Genomic DNA, 21,412 nt, shown 5'->3' with positions numbered 1-21,412 from the left:
TAATCAGTGTGTTTGTGTATTTGCTTGTATTTACAGAAGTCTAATAGGATGAGTCGTGTATAAAATATGTTTTTGCCATTAGAAATTAATTTAAAATTGAACTTCATCTACAATTCTGTCACCTTAATTTCTCTTAATTTTTCAGTGGCCTGGCTACCATTTAAACACAGTTTTGTAATGTAAATAATAGGTTATTTGTAAATTGTGTATGGTCTCTAACTTTCTATTGCCTACTGGGCCATTTTCAAAAGAAAATGTACTTCAAGAACTTGTTTGTAAATGTGTTCAGAATAAATAATATTTCTTTCCCCCCTCCCTAAATATTAGTGCCTAATCATTGGTTTGCTTACTGCTTTTAGAAGTTATGTGAGCATCATTTGATGTGAATTGAAGCATAAAACTGGATTGTTTTAAAAGGAATAGATTCAGTCTAGGAATGGGCAGAGTGTTTCATTCATTTATTCTTTCTTGCATGAAACAGCTGATTTTGTAGGTCCCTGTTCAAAACAAAGCTTGGTTTGTAGCAATTTGTGGATCAAAATGTTCCAGACTGAAGTGATGTGTATGAAGGTAAGAGTAGGGCAAAGCTAAGACTGACAACTATCCTTAGTGATGATGCACGTGGACATCTGCAGCAGCTGCTATTGAGAGGAGATAGAGTGAAGACCCTGGCAAGATTGGGGTTGATGCAGTATGCCCTCCTGGATCATCACTGGTGAATATGTGCACTGGAGCATTAGCAACAAAAGCAGCAACTGATGTGAGAGAGGAAAAAAACATCCTGGAAGAATCAGGACATGAGTGTCAGAGGAGAGATAGGGTGGAAGATGCTAAGAAGATTAGGGTGGGTGACTCAATAGACAGACAATGTGGAGTACAAGATGCAACAGATTTGGGGATCTGGCAATCACCCTGGGATCCCTTTGGATTTTGCTGTGTGCAGAATCCAGAACAGCTAAAGCATTCTGAGTTTTGCTTCAGCTGAATTATTTCAGATTAAGCTGTGAAACTTACCCCTATTGGGGTATTCTCTCCTGGTCTTTCTGATCCCTTCCCTCCCTGCTTCCCTTTAGCCAGGGATGTTCCAGTATAGGCATTGGTTTAAATAATGATTTGGCAGCACTTCTAGAACGCAATAGTTTCAGCTTTGAAACAAAATATATTTTTTATTTTGCACACCCCTATTACTATAGCATTATGTAAGGAACATTTGCTTCCTTTGAATTATTTTTCTGGCTACAAAATCAAATGAAATATTCAAATTAAAAAGCTGCAAAATAGTTCCTAGATTTTTTTTTTTCCTTACTGGAATTCAGTTTAATATTGCAGGGTATCTTTATATGGACAAATGCTTCAGTATCCTTACTATGTGATCCCCTCTGCATTACTACAAGCTCAGTCAAATAGTATTCAGAAGAGTTTACACCAAGTTATCATTTCCCAATCTGGTCTTCTCTAGATTTGCTGTTGCAACTCCAAAATGCCTTGCCAGCATAACCAATGGCTGAGTTGCAATCCAAAAACTTTTGGAAAGCACCAAGGTAGGGAAGATTGTTGTACGTAAGTGTATTAAGTATTCCATCCTTTAGTAGTAATTAAATGTTATAAAATTTAAAATATGTAAACAAAGACAATTCACTTTTACAGTTGTGTAATTCAATTTTTGTTCATTTTAGTCGCAAGGCATAGATTTCAATGTTAAATTAATATACAACATAGATCAAAGTCTGTTCTGTGCACTTGCAAAGTCTCTCCATATTATAACCCATAAATATCCTGAAAAAGACAAAGTGGCTGACTTGTAACTAGGGTTCTTTAATCTAGGGACATACATATGACTTATGCAATTTCAGAGAAGCATTGTCTAAATCTGGCATGTGTACCCAGTCCTAGCAGCTAGTAATGTGGCCCCACAAAATTGTAAATTTTTATTATTATTGTGTGGTTTTTAGTGATATTTATATACATTAATCGTACTATATATTTGATATGGGGCGGAAGACAATTCCTCTTCGCTAAGTGCAGCCCAGGCAAGCTAAAAGGTTGGTCCAACAGATAGTTATATTGTGTCTTCCCTGCTATATGGGTGTGAAAAATGGTAGGTTGTTGGTGGGTGTGAGTAACAGCACTGACCCTGATTACTCCACACTTCCCCCCACCCCTTACTTGTAGAGTCTAGGGGATGGGGAGAGAGAGACCTAAGAAGTGGAAAGTGCCAATTTCCTTTTGCAGCAGCTGAGAGTTAAAAATTCACTGACAGATTACAGTTTTACATATCTGGTGATCTACACTGCTATAACATGTATATATGTCAGATGGTCAGGGGAATTGATGATTTAATTAGCCATGCCATGCTGTAGCAACTGAGAAGGGCTGGGTTGCCTGCCTAAGTTCCCCCAAGTCCTCTAGTACTGCCTGTTCTTTTGCTCTACCTTTGTGGAATAGCTGTTAGGCTGTATTTCTGCTGCTGCCACCTATTTTGGGGAAATACTTTGACCTAGCCTCCTCCTCTGATCACAACAGAATGTGAGACAAATAGGGGATCTCACACTCTGAAGACCATTACTTGCCAGGGAATAAATTCTTAGTTGAAATGAAATAGCAGTGTCACTGTCATAAACCAGCACAAGTAGTTATTTTCATTTATACGGCTTCAGTCTAAAAAGACTTTGAGAGCATTTATGAAGAAGCTTTGCCTAAATTAAACTTTAGATATACGTGTGTAAGATTAATAAACAAACAAACAAACCCAGTGCTTTAAGTCCTGATGAATTCAATAACAGTTAAGTATAATAAAAACAATGAAAAAGAAACATGAACTCTATACTGCCACCTCCTGGTCACTGTAATTTTAGGAGTGTGACCAGAGAAAATAATTCCTCCTCTCCTTCTGAGGTGTTGGAACAAAAGCACAATTTATATTTTAAAAATTAACTATTAAAAATAAAAATGTAAAGATTACTTTTAGCTTTAGGAATCACGTACAAAGCCAATTACAGATGGAAAAATAAAGAACATAATGCCAATAAGACAGCAAACAATGTCTTAAAATTAATGTCCCATAAAATGCTATCAGAGCGATTGGGTACAGATCCACACTGGGGGAGATCTGTAGCTCAAAGGGCCTAAGAAGGAACAAAAATACAGGAAGCAAAGTTGGCCTTACAAACTTCAAACGCGAAAGTTACCAAGGGCAATTTCCAAGAAACAATCAAGCAGACACACCCACAAAAAATAAAGCACAAATGCCTGACAGTGTATTTCATTTTGCTGTTCCTGTTTCTCGGTAATTCAGTAATTCATCTGAGTAAGCCTTGCTCCTTAACAGATTTCCAGCTGTTGATCAGAGGCTTTTGAATGATGACATTTCCTCCTTTGACTTGGTATGAGTCCTGATCTAGAGCGTCTCCTTAACCTCCAATCGCCAGGGAAATCAGTTTGGCACATTACCACAGATAATTTACTTTTTCATAAACCTGGAATATTGCCCTTTGTTTTTCTCAGGCTTTGTCTTTTTCCAAGAAACCAACTCTCCCCTGGCTTTCGCCAGTTCTCATTCCAAGCCTTCATTATCTGAGGATGTGTTTATTCCCTTAATGTGTCTTGTATCTAACCACAATCCTGCTCACTGTCCCTTGAGAAAAAGACTCCTTACCAGAAAGGGTGAGGCCCAGAGGATTTTTTTTTTTTTAAATCTGTTCAGGCAAGCCTCTCCTTTCCCCCTTCCCCTCTTGAGGATTACAAAAAGATTGAACTATTTTGCTCTGTAGCCAAAAAGGAAGGGCTTTGGATAATCTTCCTATGTCCTATCAAGTATTCTTTACCAGCAATGGAGGGCTGGGGAAAATCTCTTTTTCTGTTTACTTTTGAAATTTTGGTGTATTATCCATCCAGATGAAAATCTGTGAGTGGGAACCTCTCTTTACTGATCTAAAAAACACATTTGTTTAATTGGGGATTTACCTTTTGACTACATGTGCAAACATAACCTCTGAGAAAGAGTAAATGAATAGAAAGTTTAGCTGCAGGCTCAAGAATCACTGAACATTTCTTCTATGGTGGTTGTCTTAGCTCCCAGCTAGTTGTGAAGATGTAAGGAGTTTATATGCAAGTTCCTCTGTAGAAGCATTGTGATAAGAAGGAATTATGGCACTGGGTTTCATCTGCGCATGGAGGAATGCATCACTTAGGAAGCCTTTGCAACAGCTGGATCTTTTGCAAAACTCAGAGACAGGATTTCACAATAATGAAAGAGGTCAGCAATGAAGTCTGGATGCAGTCTTCATTTGTAGAATATATCTCAGGTGTAATTGAAATTATTTATGAAATTATAGTGGTTCATTCAGATAGATGACTAAAAGTTAGCTCAATCCCTCATGCCTAGGTCATCTCTCATTTGGACTACAGCTTGTTGTCAATTTACAACCATTCATTTAGTGACTGTTCAAAGTTACAATGGCACTGAAAAAAGTGACTTATGGCCATTTTTCACACTTACGACCGTTGCAAGCATCTCCGTGGTTACTTGATCAGAATTTGGATACTTGGAAACTGGCATGTGTTTATGACAGCTACAGTGTTTCTGGGGCCATGTGATCACCTTCTGACAAGCAAAGTCAATGGGGAAGTAAGATTCATTTAACCATGTTACTAACTTAACAACTGCAGAGATTCACTTCACAATTATGGTAAGGAAAAATTGTAAAATAGGGCAAAACTCCCTTAACAACTGTCTGGCTTGACAACAGAAATTTTGGGCTCAATGTGGTCATAAGTCAAGGACTACCTGTATTGCAATGCACTCTACATGTGGCTAGCCTTGAAGAGTATTCAGAAACTACAATTCGTACAGAAAGCCACACAGGCAGGTCTAGATACCTCTAAGTTGGCACATATTAACACCTCTGTTGCATGAGCTGTGCTGGTTGCCAGTTTGCTTTCAGGTCCAATTCAAAGTGTTGGTTATCAAGCCCTTCATGACATGGGGCCAGGTTATCTGAGGAACTGTCCTGCTTCAGTGGCTGAGGGCAGAAGGGCCTTGCTACAGATCCCGTTGGTCAAGGAATTCTAGCTCGTGGGATCCAGGAGAAGAGCCATTTCTGCCCTGACCCCTGCCTTTGAAACATCTTTCCACTAGAAGTGAGATCTGCTTCCACCCTCTTGGCCTTCTAAAAGGCCCTGAAGACATGACGCTGGTGGATGGCTTGGGCCCCCGATGGGAACGCTTTTGTGCTAAAGATGGTTGTGAAGTAATAGAGGAGATCCCACCTCCCTATTGCTTGTGCACTTGGTTCTTAGTTTTATTTAATTCTTCTTAATTTTAATGTTTTTATATTTGCTTTTATTACATTGCATTGTAAGCTGTCCAGATAGTGCTTTGGATAGTGAGAAGGGTGGCATATAAATTTAATAAATACAAATAAATAAAAATTAAATAAGCAAATGAAAGTTTCATGAACCAGGATTCCCATGCAAAGTTTGGGTTATAGATGAATAAGTCAAACGAAGGATATCACCCCACCATTTTTATTGACAGATAGACTATTGCAGGATAGTTTATTGCATTGTAGTATTATGAGGCACAAAAAATCTGCACAATTCTCAGTAATAACTGTAGTCATGATACATATAACCATCTTGAATAGCATACTTCTCAACCAAGCTTCTGGCATCAGAGTAACAGAACAGGCATTTTTCTGGATTTTTTTGTTGTTATTCTGTCTCTCACTGTTAAAATAAACCTACCACTAAAGTTACAGACTGATCATTTCTTTGTCAGTGGGCAAACATACAAAATCAGCAGGGGATCAAATATTTTTTTCCCCTCGCTGTAGTTGATTAATTGGAGAGTGCTGGCTCCTGCATGAGGCAATGTACGCTGTGATTGGTTGCTGTGGGTGTAGAGGGGGAGTTTCCCTGTTTTCCCACCTTTTTCTTCTGGGTGCCCTGTATGCTCTGTGATTTACCTGATGATGCTCCTGTTTGCCTGACTGTATTGTTTCCTATAACTATAGATGTAAAATATATTTGCTTATATAAAACTGCAAGTTTGTGTCAGCGTCTCTGACTTCATTTGGACGCCTGCACAATTCCTTGACATGATATATAAATATAAAAACGGCAGCAACTAGGAATGTGTCTTTATGAACCAAAATTGTTCTTAAACAACATATCCAGGACACTGATGTTTAAATCAATCTAAGTCTGGTTCCCATCCTCAAAACTTGTGTGATTTTCCTAAAAGTGGTTAAGGTACTAGGCGAGAAAACAGGAAAATATGAGTTCTAGTGGCTGGCTAGGTTTTACTGAGGATGCTCCCTTCGTTTTTAGTAAGTTAGTGAGGGGCAAGGCTATCTGGGCAAATGAGGAGATGAATTGGCGGTAAAAGTTTGCAAAGTCCAGGAAACTTTGTAGTTGCTTTCTTGTGCGGGGTGGTGCCCAATCTAATACTGCTCTGACCTTCTCTGGGTCCATTTCAATGCCCTGGGGGGATATGCGATAACCTAGGTAGTCTATCCTTTCCTGGTGGAATTCGCAGGTGGGTGGCTCGCAGTTTCTTTAAAACCGCTCTGACAAGGTTGACATGTTCCTCTTTTGTTTCGGTGATGATAAGAATGTCGTCCAAGTAAACAAGGACCCCCTTAAACAGGTGCTCCCTTAGAATGTCATTGATTAATTGCATAAAGACTGCAGGGCCCCCTTGTAATCCAAATGGCAAGACTTTGAATTGATAGCACCCCATGGGGCAGTTAAATGTGGTTTTCCATTCATCCCCTTCCTTAATTCTCACGCGATAGTAAGCTTCCCTTAGGTCTAGTTTAGAAAAAAATTTCCCTTTCGAGAGGTGTGACAGCATGTCTTTCATGAGGGGCAGAGGGTATAGGTTGCTTTCACTGATTGTATTCAGGGCCCTATAATCCACGCATAAGCGTAAAGAGCCATCCTTCTTCTCTCTAAAGAGGACCGGGGCAGCCACTTTAGGCTTGGCTGGCTCAATGAACCCTCTCTCTAGTTTTTTTTTAATGAATCTTTCAATTTCCTCCTTCTCCTTTGGGCTCATGGAGTATAATCTGGGCTTCGGGAGTTTTGCCCCAGGCTTGAATTCAATGGCACAGTCTGTGGGTCAGTGGGGGGGAGCTCATCCGCCCTCTCCTCACTAAAAACATCAGCAAGGTCTCTGTATTCCTCTGATATTTCTGGTGGTCCCTTTTCCTCTCCCATGGATGCTTTTTCTATTCTTGATTCTTGTAGCCTCCCTTGGGGTTTTAAGTCCATAGGGTCCCCTTTCGGGAATTTGATTTCTGTCATCCTCCAATTCACCCAGGGGTTCCATTTTTTTAACCATTCCATCCCTAGGATCATTGGGCATTCCATGCCTGGGGTCACCACAAACGTTGTGTCCTCCTCATGTTTGCCCAGGGAGAGGTGTATTGGTAAAGTGGTTAGGGTAGCTGGCACCCCCCCTGCTATTGGTCCATCTAACTGGCCAAATGAGATTGGTTGTTCCAGTCTCCTCGACGGAATGCCCAGATTCCCCACTGGTGTCGGGCTAATGAGGCAGCGGGTGCAGCCAGAGTCTATTAAGGCTTTCACCTTCACGGCTTCGGGCATGGGGGGAATTAATATAGTCACTGTCTTGAGGATGGGTGCAATGCGTCCACTTACCAGGGGTTCGCCCTCCGAGCTGTCACCTGAGGCGTCCACCGGCCCTGCATTGTAGGCTGGAGTTCTTTCCCCCTGATGAGCAGAAGTGGGGGGTTCCACAATTTCCATCATTCTCATGGCAGTTTCTTTTGGCTTAGCTGAAGACTTTCCGGATTTGCTGATTGGGGATCTGTCTGGGTTGTGCTGGGGGGCTTTGGAGTGGCATTCTACAGCTCGATGCCCTTCTCTTCCGCACTTGAAACACCCCATTTGCTTCTTGGCTGTAGCCAATGGTTTCGCTGGTTTGTGTGTCAACTCAGGCGGGGAGCGGCTCCATTGTTTTCCTCGGCGGTGTCTCTTCAATATGTCGATCTCTGCTTCCTCTGCCAAGACGTACCATTCCTCAAGTTGGTGTGGGTCCCCTCGGGGCAGGCAAGCGTCATATAGGTTATAATTTAGTCTGTCTTTGAAATGGCTAAGGAGGATGTTTTCTGGCCAGTTCAGTTTGCTGGCAATGGCCCGGAATTCTTGTGTATATTCAGCCACCGGGCGTTTGCCTTGCCTCATCGTTTTTATCCTTTCGCGGGCTTTGCGATCAGGCAGGGGGTCTTCAAATCGCCTTCTCAGAGAGGACATGAAACGGTTGAAGTCGTTGAGTTCTGGGGCATTGGAGTCATGCAAGTTCACCACCCAGTCTGCGGCCGGTCCGTCCAGGGCAGATTGCATGATCCGGATGCGGGCTTTGTCGCTGGGGATGTCCCGCCCGTATTCCTCCATGTAGCTGAGGACTTGGGTTAGGAAAAACCCCAAGCGTGTTGGCTCCCCTTTGAATTTCACCTCCAACGGCGGACATCTTGGAATGGATCGGTGCCTCTGTTGTTGGTGGTAGTGTCTTCCGTCCAGATTGCCATCTGTGGTTCGGTAGGGGGTGGGACTACTGGATCAGCAGATGTCTCCGGGGCTGCAGGTTCCACTTCCCCCTCGGTGTCTCTCCCTTTGCGGCTCCAGGAGCTGGGGCAGCCGTAGGGCTCAGGATTCTCCTCTCCTAGGGAGCTGAGAGTTTTCTTCATCAGGTCAATAGCTTTCTCTAGGATCCAGTCTGAGTACGGTGCCCAGCTTTCTCCCTCTTCACTTGCATGCAGGGATTTCTCCATCTCCTGCTTCCATTCTGGTTGCTTGGCCCCCTATCTCAGGGTCACCTTTCTTGATTCCTTTCCCCACTCGCTTTTCTTTCCAACGCCCATTGACCAGCGAGGCTTGTGGTCCCTTGTCTCTACCACTTCTTCTCCTCAGGAATCTGACCTCTCGGATCCCGACATCCGGCAAGGTTCCGGTCGGGGCAGCGGCTCTCTTTCCGGGGAGTTTTCCCCCTTTCTTGCTCCATTGTCTGACATGGTAATTTTTTGCAAAATCCCCTGGCAAGGGTCTCCCTTCCAGGTGGATTAATTTTGCAAGTCCTGTCTAATGTAAGGACCCACCCCACTTTGCATCTTAAGAACTCTTGGAATAATTCTTCCAACAGGCATCCTTTATTAAGAGAAAATGGTTGCAGGCGTTCTAGACAGGACTTGGGGTCCAAGCTGTCCCATTCAAGGTTTTAAGGGGTTCCCCAGTAGCCCCACCCAATCATCCCCTTCTTCCAGCGACAGTCTCAGGCATTACACTCCCACCCCCTTTTCCTTACTGCCGGCTGGATGGAGACTTCAGAGAGAACTACATGAAGGTAATAGCCCCATTGTTATGGTTAGTCCTTTTGGTGATATCCACATCCAGTTCCTTTGAAGTGTACCAAAGGAAGTGAGGGCCATAAAGCCCCTTTGTTCACCCCCTTCCCTTCATCATATGACAGAATCCAGAGAAGGCAGAAATGGTGTTTTCTATAGTTGATAACTAGAGATGAAATATAATTGGATTCTGACATCCAGAATTGATGCATTATTCTTTGCTTTTTTGTTACAAAATGACCCTTCAAGCCAGCATGCATGCCTCTATGAGGATGACTCAGTCTGTAAATCGTATGTTCCATTTTTTGCTTCATCAACAACAGTGTTTTTTCAAATTTGTCAAATTTAAGATGTATGAACTTCAGCTCCCAGAATTCCCCAGCTAAGTTGATTTTTCTTATCCTGCTGCTGTTTAAGAACATGAATCTTTTGTGAATGTTGTAACCATGTAGGCTGCATTATGGTTGTTCACTTGGTGGGGAATTATGGGAATTGAAATTTTAAAAACATTTCCAAGTTTAAAAAACACTGATCTACAAGGAATTCCATATGGCTTTTTTCTACCTTATTCTGAAAAAGATTATCTGGTAGCATAGCTTTTATTTGCTGCTGCTTTTATCCAAGGAGGATTCATATGTATCCTTGGGTTGCTCAGTTTTTCCTTATAATTGAAGAACTATACTACTTTTTTCTTCTATCTGTTTCTATTTATAGATGTGTATATGTGCTCATACTTATACACTGATTTGGTTTAAATCCCACTACAAATGGCAAACTACCCTGTTAATAGTGAAGAGACTTGCATCTTTGCTAGTTCAGAGAAAGGCTGTCTTCAGTCTAGTATAAACTGAGATATATTAGTTGCAAACTGAAACCCTTTTCATCTCAATAAATCTGGTAAAGTCTTTACTGTTAAATAAAGTTTTAATCATTCACAATTGATTATGTAAAGAGTACAGAGTACAATCCTTTATGTTAATCTTTCCAGATTAAACAAAGAAATAACCTTACAAGAAAAATCTCAGTTTATCATTTGGGGATGGTGGCAGTAATATTTTAAAGAATATTTATTAATGTAGATTAAGATTACCCACTCCTGACCAAATAAACTAGGGTTTCACTGTTTCCCTCAAGAAAAGAATCTCAGCTATAAAAAGTTCCCAGTAATGGTTTGGGAAGGCAAGAATGCCCACCAAAGATGTAATACAGAGACTGAAATGAATGCTGCTTTAGGGCAGTGCTAAATATATGCTATGTAGTTCAGAGCAGGTAGAAGAGATTACTGGGGAAAATTTGCTTGCAAATGGCTAAATGAATGTATTGATAACTAGTCTCTCTCACGCAAAAAAGGCAGACTGGCTATACATTATACAGTAGTATAATGTGCAATAATATACATTTTCATTCTTTGGTGGTTAACTCAATATTCTCTTTGCTGCATTTCTCAGTATACGTGCAGACTGTCAGTTTTCAAACCATTACAGTAAAGTGGAAAATTGGAATCCTATATTTGCTGTTTTTCACATAACAAGTGTGCTTTGTTCTGGTTTGCAGATTATTGAGGAACTTTCATAGTGGAAAATTTTCCCCTAAATGTTTTTGTTAGCAGTTTATGCTATTCCAAGCTCAATGTTCCTTTCTCTCTGTAGAATTTTCTGCTTGCTGGCACATAACAGTTGAGTTTGGCAAGTCAAATTCTTGTGTCAATGATAAACACATTGCAAAATGTATAACTTCTTTCTGTTGCAATAGTTTTAGCATGCTGTTTTCTTTTTAGATCATAACTGAACTTAAGACAACCATTTCCTCTCTGACAGAGGAAAGCAACCAGCGGCAACTTGCTGGAGAAAGGCGTCTGCAAGATGTTTTACAAAAGTTTGAAGATGAGAAGCAGCAGCTGATTAGAGATAATGACACAGCAATCAAGGTAATCTAGGGCTTTGAGTCAATTATGCTGCCAGCTGTTTGAGTATAATTAAAAGTTTTGAAAATATTGACTGTGGCCTTAAAAATGCATGTTGAAGTTACGCTTTTATAGAAGTCAGCAGTTCTTTTTCTCTAGAAATTTCATATAAAATACGCTTGTTATTTCTGTTGTGTTTTAAATACATTGTGAATGCTAAACAGTACAGTGAATGAAAATTTCTAAGCACATTAGATGGTTAATTGAAAAATGTCCATCGCTTGCCTTCTTTGTGTGATTTAACAAAATTCATTCCCGTTTCCTTAAACACGTGCTTGAATATGTGGTTCATTTACAGTTTGAAATATTCAGCATGTTTAAGTTACATTTTTGTGCTTCCTTACCAAATTTCATAAACATGAATAGTAAGAGCTAGAATAAATGGGGGATTTTACCCTTGTATCAGAGTTGGACTCTAACTGGGTCTTCTTGAAATATCTGAATCAAGGTTTGGCTGTGTTAATGTAGGAATTTGATCTAGTGATCTTTAGAAAAAAATGAATAGATTCTAAGAGCGTGTGTCCAGCTGTGCATTAGCTCCCTGTCCCTGTTTGCTAGTCATGGACACCCTTCACATGACATGTAGTTCGGTCCAAGTAATGGTGACTTCATTCTTGATTGAGGATCCTTAATTAATTTGTATTTTGTACTTAGTTTGGGATTGATAATTATATCCATCCATGACTGTTCCATGTCTTAGAAATTTTCTTTGCCACTATATCTATTCTAACTGAAGTGGGGCCTATTCGATTGGCAACTGGCACCAGGCAACTGGTGGACCCAATTGGATTTCAAAAGCAGCTTGGATTTTACCCCAAAGCTCTGGTGCATGGATTGGTGGAAGTCTTGGTCATTGCTTGTAATGAGTATGTGATAGGCATCTGGATCGGGTCACACTAGTGTGGACTCCTTTTGTTTATGGATCATATAGAGTTTCATGATTTACTAAGGAACTGTAGAAGACAAAGCGATACAGTGCTGCCTAGAACTTTGCTAGTGAAAGATGAAAAGTAAAGCCAACCAAGCACAGATAAGAGCCTTTATTATGATGTACTTTGTGGCAATAAGGGCAGCAAAGCAAATGTACTCTGCTCTTATCACATCTGCAGATAGCCAGCCAGCAGTCTTGTTTCGGATTGCCATGTCCTTCTTTGGGAAGGAAGAGCCATGAAAGCTCTTGCAGAGTAATTTTGGAGAATATATTGTACTCAGCATCTGTCAGAGAAAGTCAGTTTATTTCACTTGTTGATGGTGCTGGCTGGACAGATCCTTTAGGAAGTGATCTCTGGGAGGAGTTTGAGCCAATCAGTGAACCTGGCTATTTATGTTCTGGATTTATGCCCCTCCTAGTTGGTCAAGGACTCCTGAGTGTCCAGACAATGGTTAATGCCTCTTTGCAGGAGGGGATGGTTCCGCCAGCCTCAAAGGAGTTGGTGGTGAACTCCCTACTCAAGAGGGCCCTGAATGAAATGAATTACCTGCATCTTTTTCAGTCTGGATTCAGTTTGAATTGTAATACAAAGAAGGCATTGGTCACACTTGTGAATGACCTATCATCAGCTCTCCAAGATAGATTAATCTTGAAACCAAAGATATACAAGCTAATTCTACTTTTATTATAAAGTTATAGTAACAGACTCTTGCATGCATCTGACTCATTGCCTGAAAACTTTGGGGGTCTGGATGGGGAGGAACTAGCTCCAGCTGAACTCCAGCAAGATGGAGTGATTTTGAGTCTTGGGTCTTTCTTTGTTATCTCTGACATTCAGTGATGTAACACTTCCACAGGCAGTGGCTGTGAGACTTGCAACTTCTGCTTGGGAAGCAGTTAGAAACTGTGGCTAGGAGGCTTTTGTACAAGATATGCCTTGTATACCAATTGCACCCTTTTCTAGACAGGAGGCCTTGCTCACAGTTACTCATGCCTTAGTCATTTCCTGGTGGACTATTGCATACACCATTTTATTATTGGCCATTTGGTGAATGCTCTACTGAATATTTCTCTTGCTTAATGAATGGCAAATATTGTTCTCTAATCCTATATAGAATTCAAAATGTTCAAATGTCATAGAGACGAAAATGAAAACTATACTAAGATGAATTGAGGATCTCTTTCTAGTGTTACGAGGGGGCTATAATGAATATTTCGTTTCCTCTCTTCTGTCCTAAATTTCCAGTTTATTCTCACATTAGTCCAGGTTCCCCCAAATTCTCGATATTTTAAATTTGTTGTCTTGATGTGAAGTTCCTACATAGTTGAAGGACTCCAGTTTTGCATAGGAAGACAAATTTCATAATCAAAAGAGGATATTTATGACATTCCGAACTTGAAAAATTTCAAAATTATTAGTTATATCATGCTTTAAAATTCACTTCTTAATGGCTTGTTGAATAGCTATTGTTGATGCAGTCAGGCTTAAAGGTTCAGCAAAAGATTGTAAATTGCATACTATCAGAAATTTCATGATTGCTTTATTTTCATTGTTACATTGCATTCGACTTCTAATAACAGAAATCCTGAAATATTCCAGCACATATGACACGAGATCAAAACTTTGATCAATTTCACTGGGTTCAGGCTCATGTCAAAAACCAGTCAAGAAGACACAAAGCTGAGTTGCAGGCAAAAGCGTGATCAAGGTCCAGTATACAAGTCAAGCAAAGGATTCATTATTGGCTGCCAAATTCAGAGCAGTAAGCAGAACAACGTTGTCAGATCCAGACATATGTCAGGGTTTCCAGAATGTCAGGTGAAACTTAGAGTTGAAGAAGGGCTGTCCAGAATATGCTTCAATGTTTGATTGCTTTCAGACAAGACAAGAAAACAAGGGCTTCTGGCCCTTATTTAAATTGGTAACATCCTAAAGCTGGTTGCAGAAATTGGACTACTCAAAAGTAATGTTCTATCCCCAAGTTAACCACTATTGTCAAAGTGCTCTTTCAAACAATTTGACAGCTTGAATCTTAGTACTGATGATTTTGCCTTCATACAGTAGGGATAGTTACATGGAGAACTCCATCAGCTCTTTACTTAACTTTCTGCTCCTCCTTTCCCTCAGAAGAGAACTAAACCTGTTTTATTTCTATCCATTTATAAAGTAAAAACATTTCATTTGCAAAGCCCACTGTTATATTATTATTTAAAGCTAATTTATCTTATAGGAAATCTTTGTCTCTTCTATCTACTTACTACGGTAATAGTTGGCTTTTCAAATGTCTATTTGGAAGTACCATTGCTTTGTAAATGTTATAGTGCTCTAAATACCTCCTAATTTACATATGATATTTGTTCTTTTAAAAAAAGATCTAGTATAAAGCTTTTTAATTGGTTTTAACAGTGATTGTAATGTATCTAATGTATACAAGTGTCTGTGTTGGCTATCATTATGTGCTCCACAAGTAAACCTTTGTTACTCTTTTAAAAAGCATGTTGAAAAAAATGCTGCATGTTTTTGAACTCTTTATAACACATGCCTCCAATTGTGTTATAAGTATTTTGTTGGTTTGCTTATGGCTTGTATATCTCAATTCAGAGAGGGGGCACCATTGCATTAAAAGTGAAAGAGAACAAATTTTAATATTTGTAGTATTCATTACATGATTCGAATATAATTTGTAAATAGTTTTAGTATGATCGTTACTGCAGTGGTTCTCAACCTTTTTAATGCCGCGACCCCCAACTGGTTGTAAGTCGAGGACTACTCAACTGGTGCATCACCGTTTGCAGAATGGGACTTTTGGCGGGCTCAGCAGGGCAGAGACAGCCTGGACAACTCAAGAGAGTCTATTCTATTGGCTTTCATCAGCAGTAAAGGAACAAGCAGTCAAGAAATATGCTACGAACTATCATCTCAAAATTATACTGCCAGAATTTGAAAGCGCAGTGATACATTTCAAAAATAATAATCAAGGGCAGAAGCAACTACTGTAAGTGGTAACAATTAAGTGTTAACCTTTTTTAGATACAATGCATGTATTTTATATGAAAATACCTGAAGAAGTAAACTAAAACAAATAGCCTCCATTTTTCCAGAAATATCATGTCATCCTCAAACTTCTTGAAGTCTTCCAAGGCTTTGTGAAAAAGAGCTCCCAACAACAAAATGTTTTCAACCTGTTCTTTCAATGGATTTCAGATGACATTGACTTTCTAGGATTTGAGGTAGGAAAAGGACAGGGCTAGAAGATGGGATTTTTAATGTAGAAGCGAGACAGAGCTTAAAAAGACCTCTACACCAGTGGTTCTCAACCTGTGGGTCAGGACCCCATTTGGGGTCGAACAACCATTTCACGGGGGTCGCCAAACAACGCAGTCTGCCATTTCCCCCCCTTTTCCTTAGCTGTGCTACTCCCTTTTATTCTATTGGCTTTTGAAAGCCAATAGAATAGTCTCTCTTGAATAGAGTCTAATTCTATTGGCTTTCAAAAGCCAATAGGAAATGTCCAGGCTGTCTCTGCCCTGCTGAGCCTGCCAAAAGTCCCATTCTGCAAACGGTGCTGCACCAGTTGACTTACGTATCCTCGACTTACGACCGGTTGGGGGTCGCGGCATTAAAAAGGTTGAGAATCACTGCTCTAGACTGATACCTCAAAATGTCAGCTGGCTCTTTAGAGAATAGAGAGTTGGTTTTCGAGCATCTCCCATATGTCTACATATTATCAATGCCACTCTGGTTCATTATTCAACCAATTCCATTGTTTCATGATTATTTTATTTTTTTGAAAATTTGTGCCTAAAAAGGACCAACTGTGAAATAGTAGACATTTCTTTTTCATTTAATGTCAGAGATTGAGGCCTTGTTTGACAAGGCTTTTTATGTCTTCCTCTTCAAGTAAGCTTCTTCTACACATTACAGAATGTGTTTCATTCTTTCCTGAGCTATTTTTATTCCTGAGCAGAAGACACACATTGAGTGCTTATGCTATGTGAGGTGTTCTGCCTAGATTGTTCTGGAATATTATGACTTTCATTAAACCATCTCTGGGAAGGCATGTGTCAAGCCCCCACCATTTCCAGATGCCTGACAAATGTGTATTAGCCTTTCAGTTGTTAGGAATGTTGCATATCACATAATCACTGCCTCTGTGTTAGTGAGACTTGTTGGCTTTGCAGTAATGGAGATGAGGTTACTCCTTGGAGAATGCAGAGAACACATTTGTGTAGGTATCCGTGTAGTTTGTATAAATATACCATAAATAGCCACCTCTGGCTAAAAGGAACATTTGGCAAGAGAGTGAGACAAGCAATGCTGCCAACTTGGATTGTGGCTGCATTTATACAACTTAGCTGTGACAATTGCTTTCCTGCACTTTAGAAAAAGCGGGGGAGGGGGATTGTAAATGCTTATTCTTGGAAGGGGCAAGGATAAACAGCAATGGCACTCTATTTTTGGTAAATCATAAAAATTCACTTCTGGAAATCAGGAAACTGGTGCTCACTGAGATGCCCTACTTGCAGTCATTTCCTCCCTTTTCCTCTGAGTATTTTTTAAGGAAATGTATTTTAGAAATAAGCAATAGGTTGGCTTAGCTTGCCAAGCAGAGGCTAGGTAGTTAAGCATCTATCGGTAGCCTAGCAACTTGACTTTCATTATCCTTTTTCCCCCTGCATATCATATAATCTCTGAGTTTCTGAAAAAAATACTTTTTATTTATTTTTTTGCATTCTAAAACAACAATATTATATTTTTTTTCATTTGCTATAATTTTGTATAATAAGCAGTCATAGAATTGTATCAAATTTTAGCTAAATTTAGGTCAGTTAAAACAATTTAAATCTTGTCATTTAATATTCTATTTCCAATACACAATTGTTCAAAGAAAAGCACCAATTTAACTTAAATATTCATGAAAACCTAATAATTAAGCTGCCGTTTCTGAAATGTTAAGCTATAAATTTACTAGTTCAGGCTTCTACCAATATATTACAGTAAACATAACTTCCTCCAATAGCAAAGGAGAGTATATTTCATTGAAGCTACTTACACTTGCTTTAGTAGGCAGGGCCAAACTTACAATGTAGTTATGGGGAAAAGGGTGACTTCTAGTTCTCATCCTGTCCAGTTTTGATATGAAAGCTATAAATAGACACTATTCTACTTTATATAATTTTATATCCTTATGTGATAAGTTTAAGAAAAGAGAGACTCTTTCTTTCTAGCATCCAAAAGTTATCCTCTGCAGGACCTGGTCAGATACATACACCAAACTAAATGCTATGACTTATTGGAAATGGTAAAACAAGATTTTGTCCATCAATGAAGCAGCCATTTGTTTAACAATTATCCTTGGGAATCAACTGTGATAGTTCCCTATGAAACAGCAACATGTATCTCAAAGGATAGGGGCCTGTTGGGTCAGCATGATTGCTTGGGGAATCTGGATTGTGTAGTCTGTGGTAGCACTGTTGTAATGGTATGTGAGAAAGAACTTGAGAGATGGGGTGAAGAAATACCTGAGGAGCAATCAGATAAGAGAGAGGTTAGCTCACAACTGCAGGATACATGGAGAAAGAGATTTAGAAGCGATCCTCCCCAATTTCTCAAGTTGTAAAGGAGACGGTGGGAGATTTCTGTTTACTGACATGCAAGATTCTGTTAATGTAGCTTTACAATAAAATAGCTCATCTGGTTGTGTTTCATGTTTGGACTACCTGGGAAGGCTGACATCTGTTCTAGAGCAGGGACAGTTTATCTGATCTTTGTTAGGTTTGAACCTATTATATATAATTCCCAAATCCTGGACAATCAGACTCTAAGCATGCAACTGGTCAGTTGGGAGAATCTAAATCCTGTTCACTTGTGATGAATCATCATACTCCTTCTTTGGCTGAAAGTCTTCATCTGTATAGTTACTTCTATTTCTACAGTTCACATCTGAGATTTTCACATCATGGCAGTTGGATTCAGTTGTTAGAATCTAGAGCTGGAAGAAAGGAATTTTCCCCAGAACATTTTTGCCCAGTTATATGAATATCACTAGAGAATCCATTTGCATCTCTAGTCAATTATGATATCAGTCCCTCTTTTCGCAGTTTATCAATGTAAGGGCAAGAGGGTCTACCATATAATCCTTTGAATTCTATTGATAACCACAGTCATGGTATCAATTCTATTGATAACCACATGCAACAAACAGGCAATTCCATTTGGTTCTTCTGTTCTGGTCCCAGAGATCTTTTTTAACATTAAGTTTTAACTTAGTAAATTTGTCAACAAACAGTCCTCTTCTACTATTTCTGTCTCAGAGCTGGCTAATAGTTTGTATAATATTATATTTATCATCATTATATATATCATTTATATATCATCTAGACCAGTGATGGTGAATCTTTTAGACACCAAGTGCCCCAAAACTGTCCCGTCCCCATCCCCACCCCTGCTCCACCCGCTCTGCCCTCACGCCACTCCCCGCCCCACCCGCCCGCAGGGCCACCTACTGCCTCCACGGCCCACCACAGCAGATCACCCAGGCGACCCTGCAGCACCATGGCGTCCACACCCTCTGTCCGCGCTCTGCAGCATCATCTATGCATGATGGGGTGCAAGGGCGGAGTTTTATCCCTGCTGCCCGGCTGCCATGTCCTTGGCTGCACTGCTCCCTGCGGGCCATGCCCGGGAGCAACTCTCCTCCAGGGGGGCTGCTGGTGAGGAGGGGGCCACAGCAGGAGGCAGGGCTGGGGTGACAGTGTGCGTGCCCACAGAGAGGGCTCTGAGTGCCGCCTCTGGCATGTGTGCCATAGGTTCGCCACCACTGATCTAGACTTTCTAAGACTTAAGGTTATTTACAGTCAAATCAAAATTGAATGGATAAAAACTGTCCAGTTCAAAAACTAAGGTAGCTCTTCCCCATCAGCATTCAAACATCCTATGGAAAATAAGCCATCAATGACTTCTTGAAATCCCAGTAGTTGAGTTATTCTGGATCTTTGAAGGCAAGATATTCCAGAGTGTGAGGACAGCCACTAAGAAGCTTGTGGAAAAGCTCCCAACATTCTCCCTTCAGACAATAAGGATAACTGGAGCATCAGTGAAATTGAAAAGGCTCCCCTGGCTATGGCCTCCACCTGCTGCTCTAACAAGACCTTCTCTAGTCTCCTCTAGGGTGATTATGACCCCTATCCAGATTCAACATTGGAAATGGAATTGAGCTAGATTGATCATCAATAAATAGTAGCTCCTTCTTGCATGGAATTATTCTCAGCGCTTGTTTTGATCCATGCAAGCCCTCCCAGATTTCAATGACAGAGGCAGGAGTCCGGCAATGTCCTTGGTCCAGAGAGAGGTAGGGATCTATAGCTGGCTACTGTCAGCATATTGATTATAACTCATATAATCTTTGAACATGAACTGTGAATCTGGTGGAAAGAGGATATATCATTAAAAGAAACCAAACTACTTCCAGATTTATTTAATTGAGAACTTCATTTTATTTTAACATTCTGGGTTTTCTAAAATTATTATTCAACTATCATTTTCAACTGAAAATAGTATTTGAAAATACAGCATTTTATGAAACAGTCCACACTAAAAAAAAATTATTTCAAATGTTTGGCCAATTGGGCAACTATGAAAATGTTGAGTCTAAGCACTTTATAATACTTCCAGCATTTTTCTGAAACAAAGAACTCATTTTCCCATAACTGGCTTTGCTCACTGCTGTTTCTCTTGGCTTTCATACCTCAACACATTAAAAATCTATACATGACTAGTATCAAAATTATACATTAGAAGTCTTACACCTGGCAGGTTTTGGTGCTTACCTAGCCAGTTTGGTATAGTGGCTAAGGCATCAGACTAGAAACTGGGAGACTGTGAGTTCTAATCTGGTCTTGGGCACAAAGGCAGTTGGGTGACCTTGAGCTAGTCACTTTCTCTCAGCCCTAGGAAGGGGCCAATGGCAGACCTTGCCAGGAAAATTACAGGAACTTGTCCAAGCAGTTTCTGAGAATCAGATATGATTGAACATAAGAAATAAAATATTGTATTTGATTGTGGTTTTACTTGTATCTTTGATTGTGTTTTAAAATTGTATTTTTACTTTCAGTTAAATTGTAGTTTATCTTGTGTGGCAATATTTAAGCTATTTCCAAGTCAAATGAGCTAAAAATAATTTGGAGGGGGAGGCAAAGTTTAATGAGTATTGGAGATTTTGTTGGTTTCAGAATATAGTCTAAAAATGAGGTCCCAAGAATCCATTTCATAAGACTGGGTTACTTTATGGAAGATTCCGTATTCAAAAGTTTGGGGCTTCATAGAAAAGGCTTTGAAAAATCAGTCTCTGCCTTTTCCAGCTCCAAGTATTGCAAAAGTAATGTAGACTTTCCAGTTATCAGTCTTTGTTCTGCTTCCAGAGACTCTTTGGAATTATGCCTGTCTTCCTTTTCTGTTATGAAACAGTGTTGACTTGGAAGTTTTACCAGCACTGTAGGAGGAAACATAATATTAGCAAATTTCATGCAACTGCAGAAATTTATGGGAACTTTATAGCGTTTTCAGAAGAGCAGAAGAATGTTTACCTCTTTGTAGCAAAATTAATAATATCTGGTTTTCATAGTTTGCTGCAATAATGCAAATGTTACATTTGAGACCTTAGCACAGATTTTAAAGTCGAATGATCATTTTTCAATGATGATACTAAGATAGGGTACGAATCCAATAAATTAAAAAAATAAAGCATAATATCAGAGTTCTGCTAGAATCCCAGAATGTTAAACTTGTGAAAAACTAGGGGACAGTTTGAAGGTACGATAAATAGTGACACTGCTAAGGAACTGGCTTCTGAAACCAGTTTTAAAATTACTAGTTATCCCATTTACTTCTAATAATTGGAAATAAGCTTTAAAGTACTCTGACTAGCAGATATAATGTCCATTGCCAAATAGCATTTTACCATCATAAATGATCCAATCTTGGTGCTCTCCAAAGCAAATGAGCAGACTGCATACCCGAAAGTGACAACAGGGCAAAGTACCAGTATGATTTATAATCACGAAGTTTTAGGTTTGGAATTATCCTTTTTCTCAGGGCCTCTGATATTCATTTCCTGCATTAAAAAATAGTAGATATGAAGTAGAAGGGAG

General features: G+C 39.8%; 1 protein-coding gene across 10 annotated transcripts in view; it reads left to right on the top strand.

Annotated features, from left to right (window-relative positions):
* Positions 1–21,412, top strand: part of CEP112 (centrosomal protein 112) — a 312,867-nt gene that overhangs the window by 194,636 nt on the left and 96,819 nt on the right. For all 10 annotated transcript variants that reach the window (XR_005554525.1, XR_005554526.1, XR_005554524.1 and 7 more), the window contains one exon: positions 11,146–11,295. Coding sequence is in view for 6 of the 10 variants with exons in the window: in XM_039325516.1 (XP_039181450.1) it covers positions 11,146–11,295 (150 nt within the window). In the remaining 4 variants the exon portion in view is untranslated. The remainder of the gene's footprint in view (positions 1–11,145; positions 11,296–21,412) is intronic.

Source organism: Crotalus tigris, unplaced genomic scaffold (assembly GCF_016545835.1).
Source record: "Crotalus tigris isolate CLP2741 ecotype Arizona unplaced genomic scaffold, ASM1654583v1 scf7180000024337.5909745, whole genome shotgun sequence".
NCBI lineage: Eukaryota > Metazoa > Chordata > Lepidosauria > Squamata > Viperidae > Crotalus > Crotalus tigris.
Note: the sequence above shows the minus strand (reverse complement) of the source record. Positions and strands in the feature narration are given on the sequence as shown.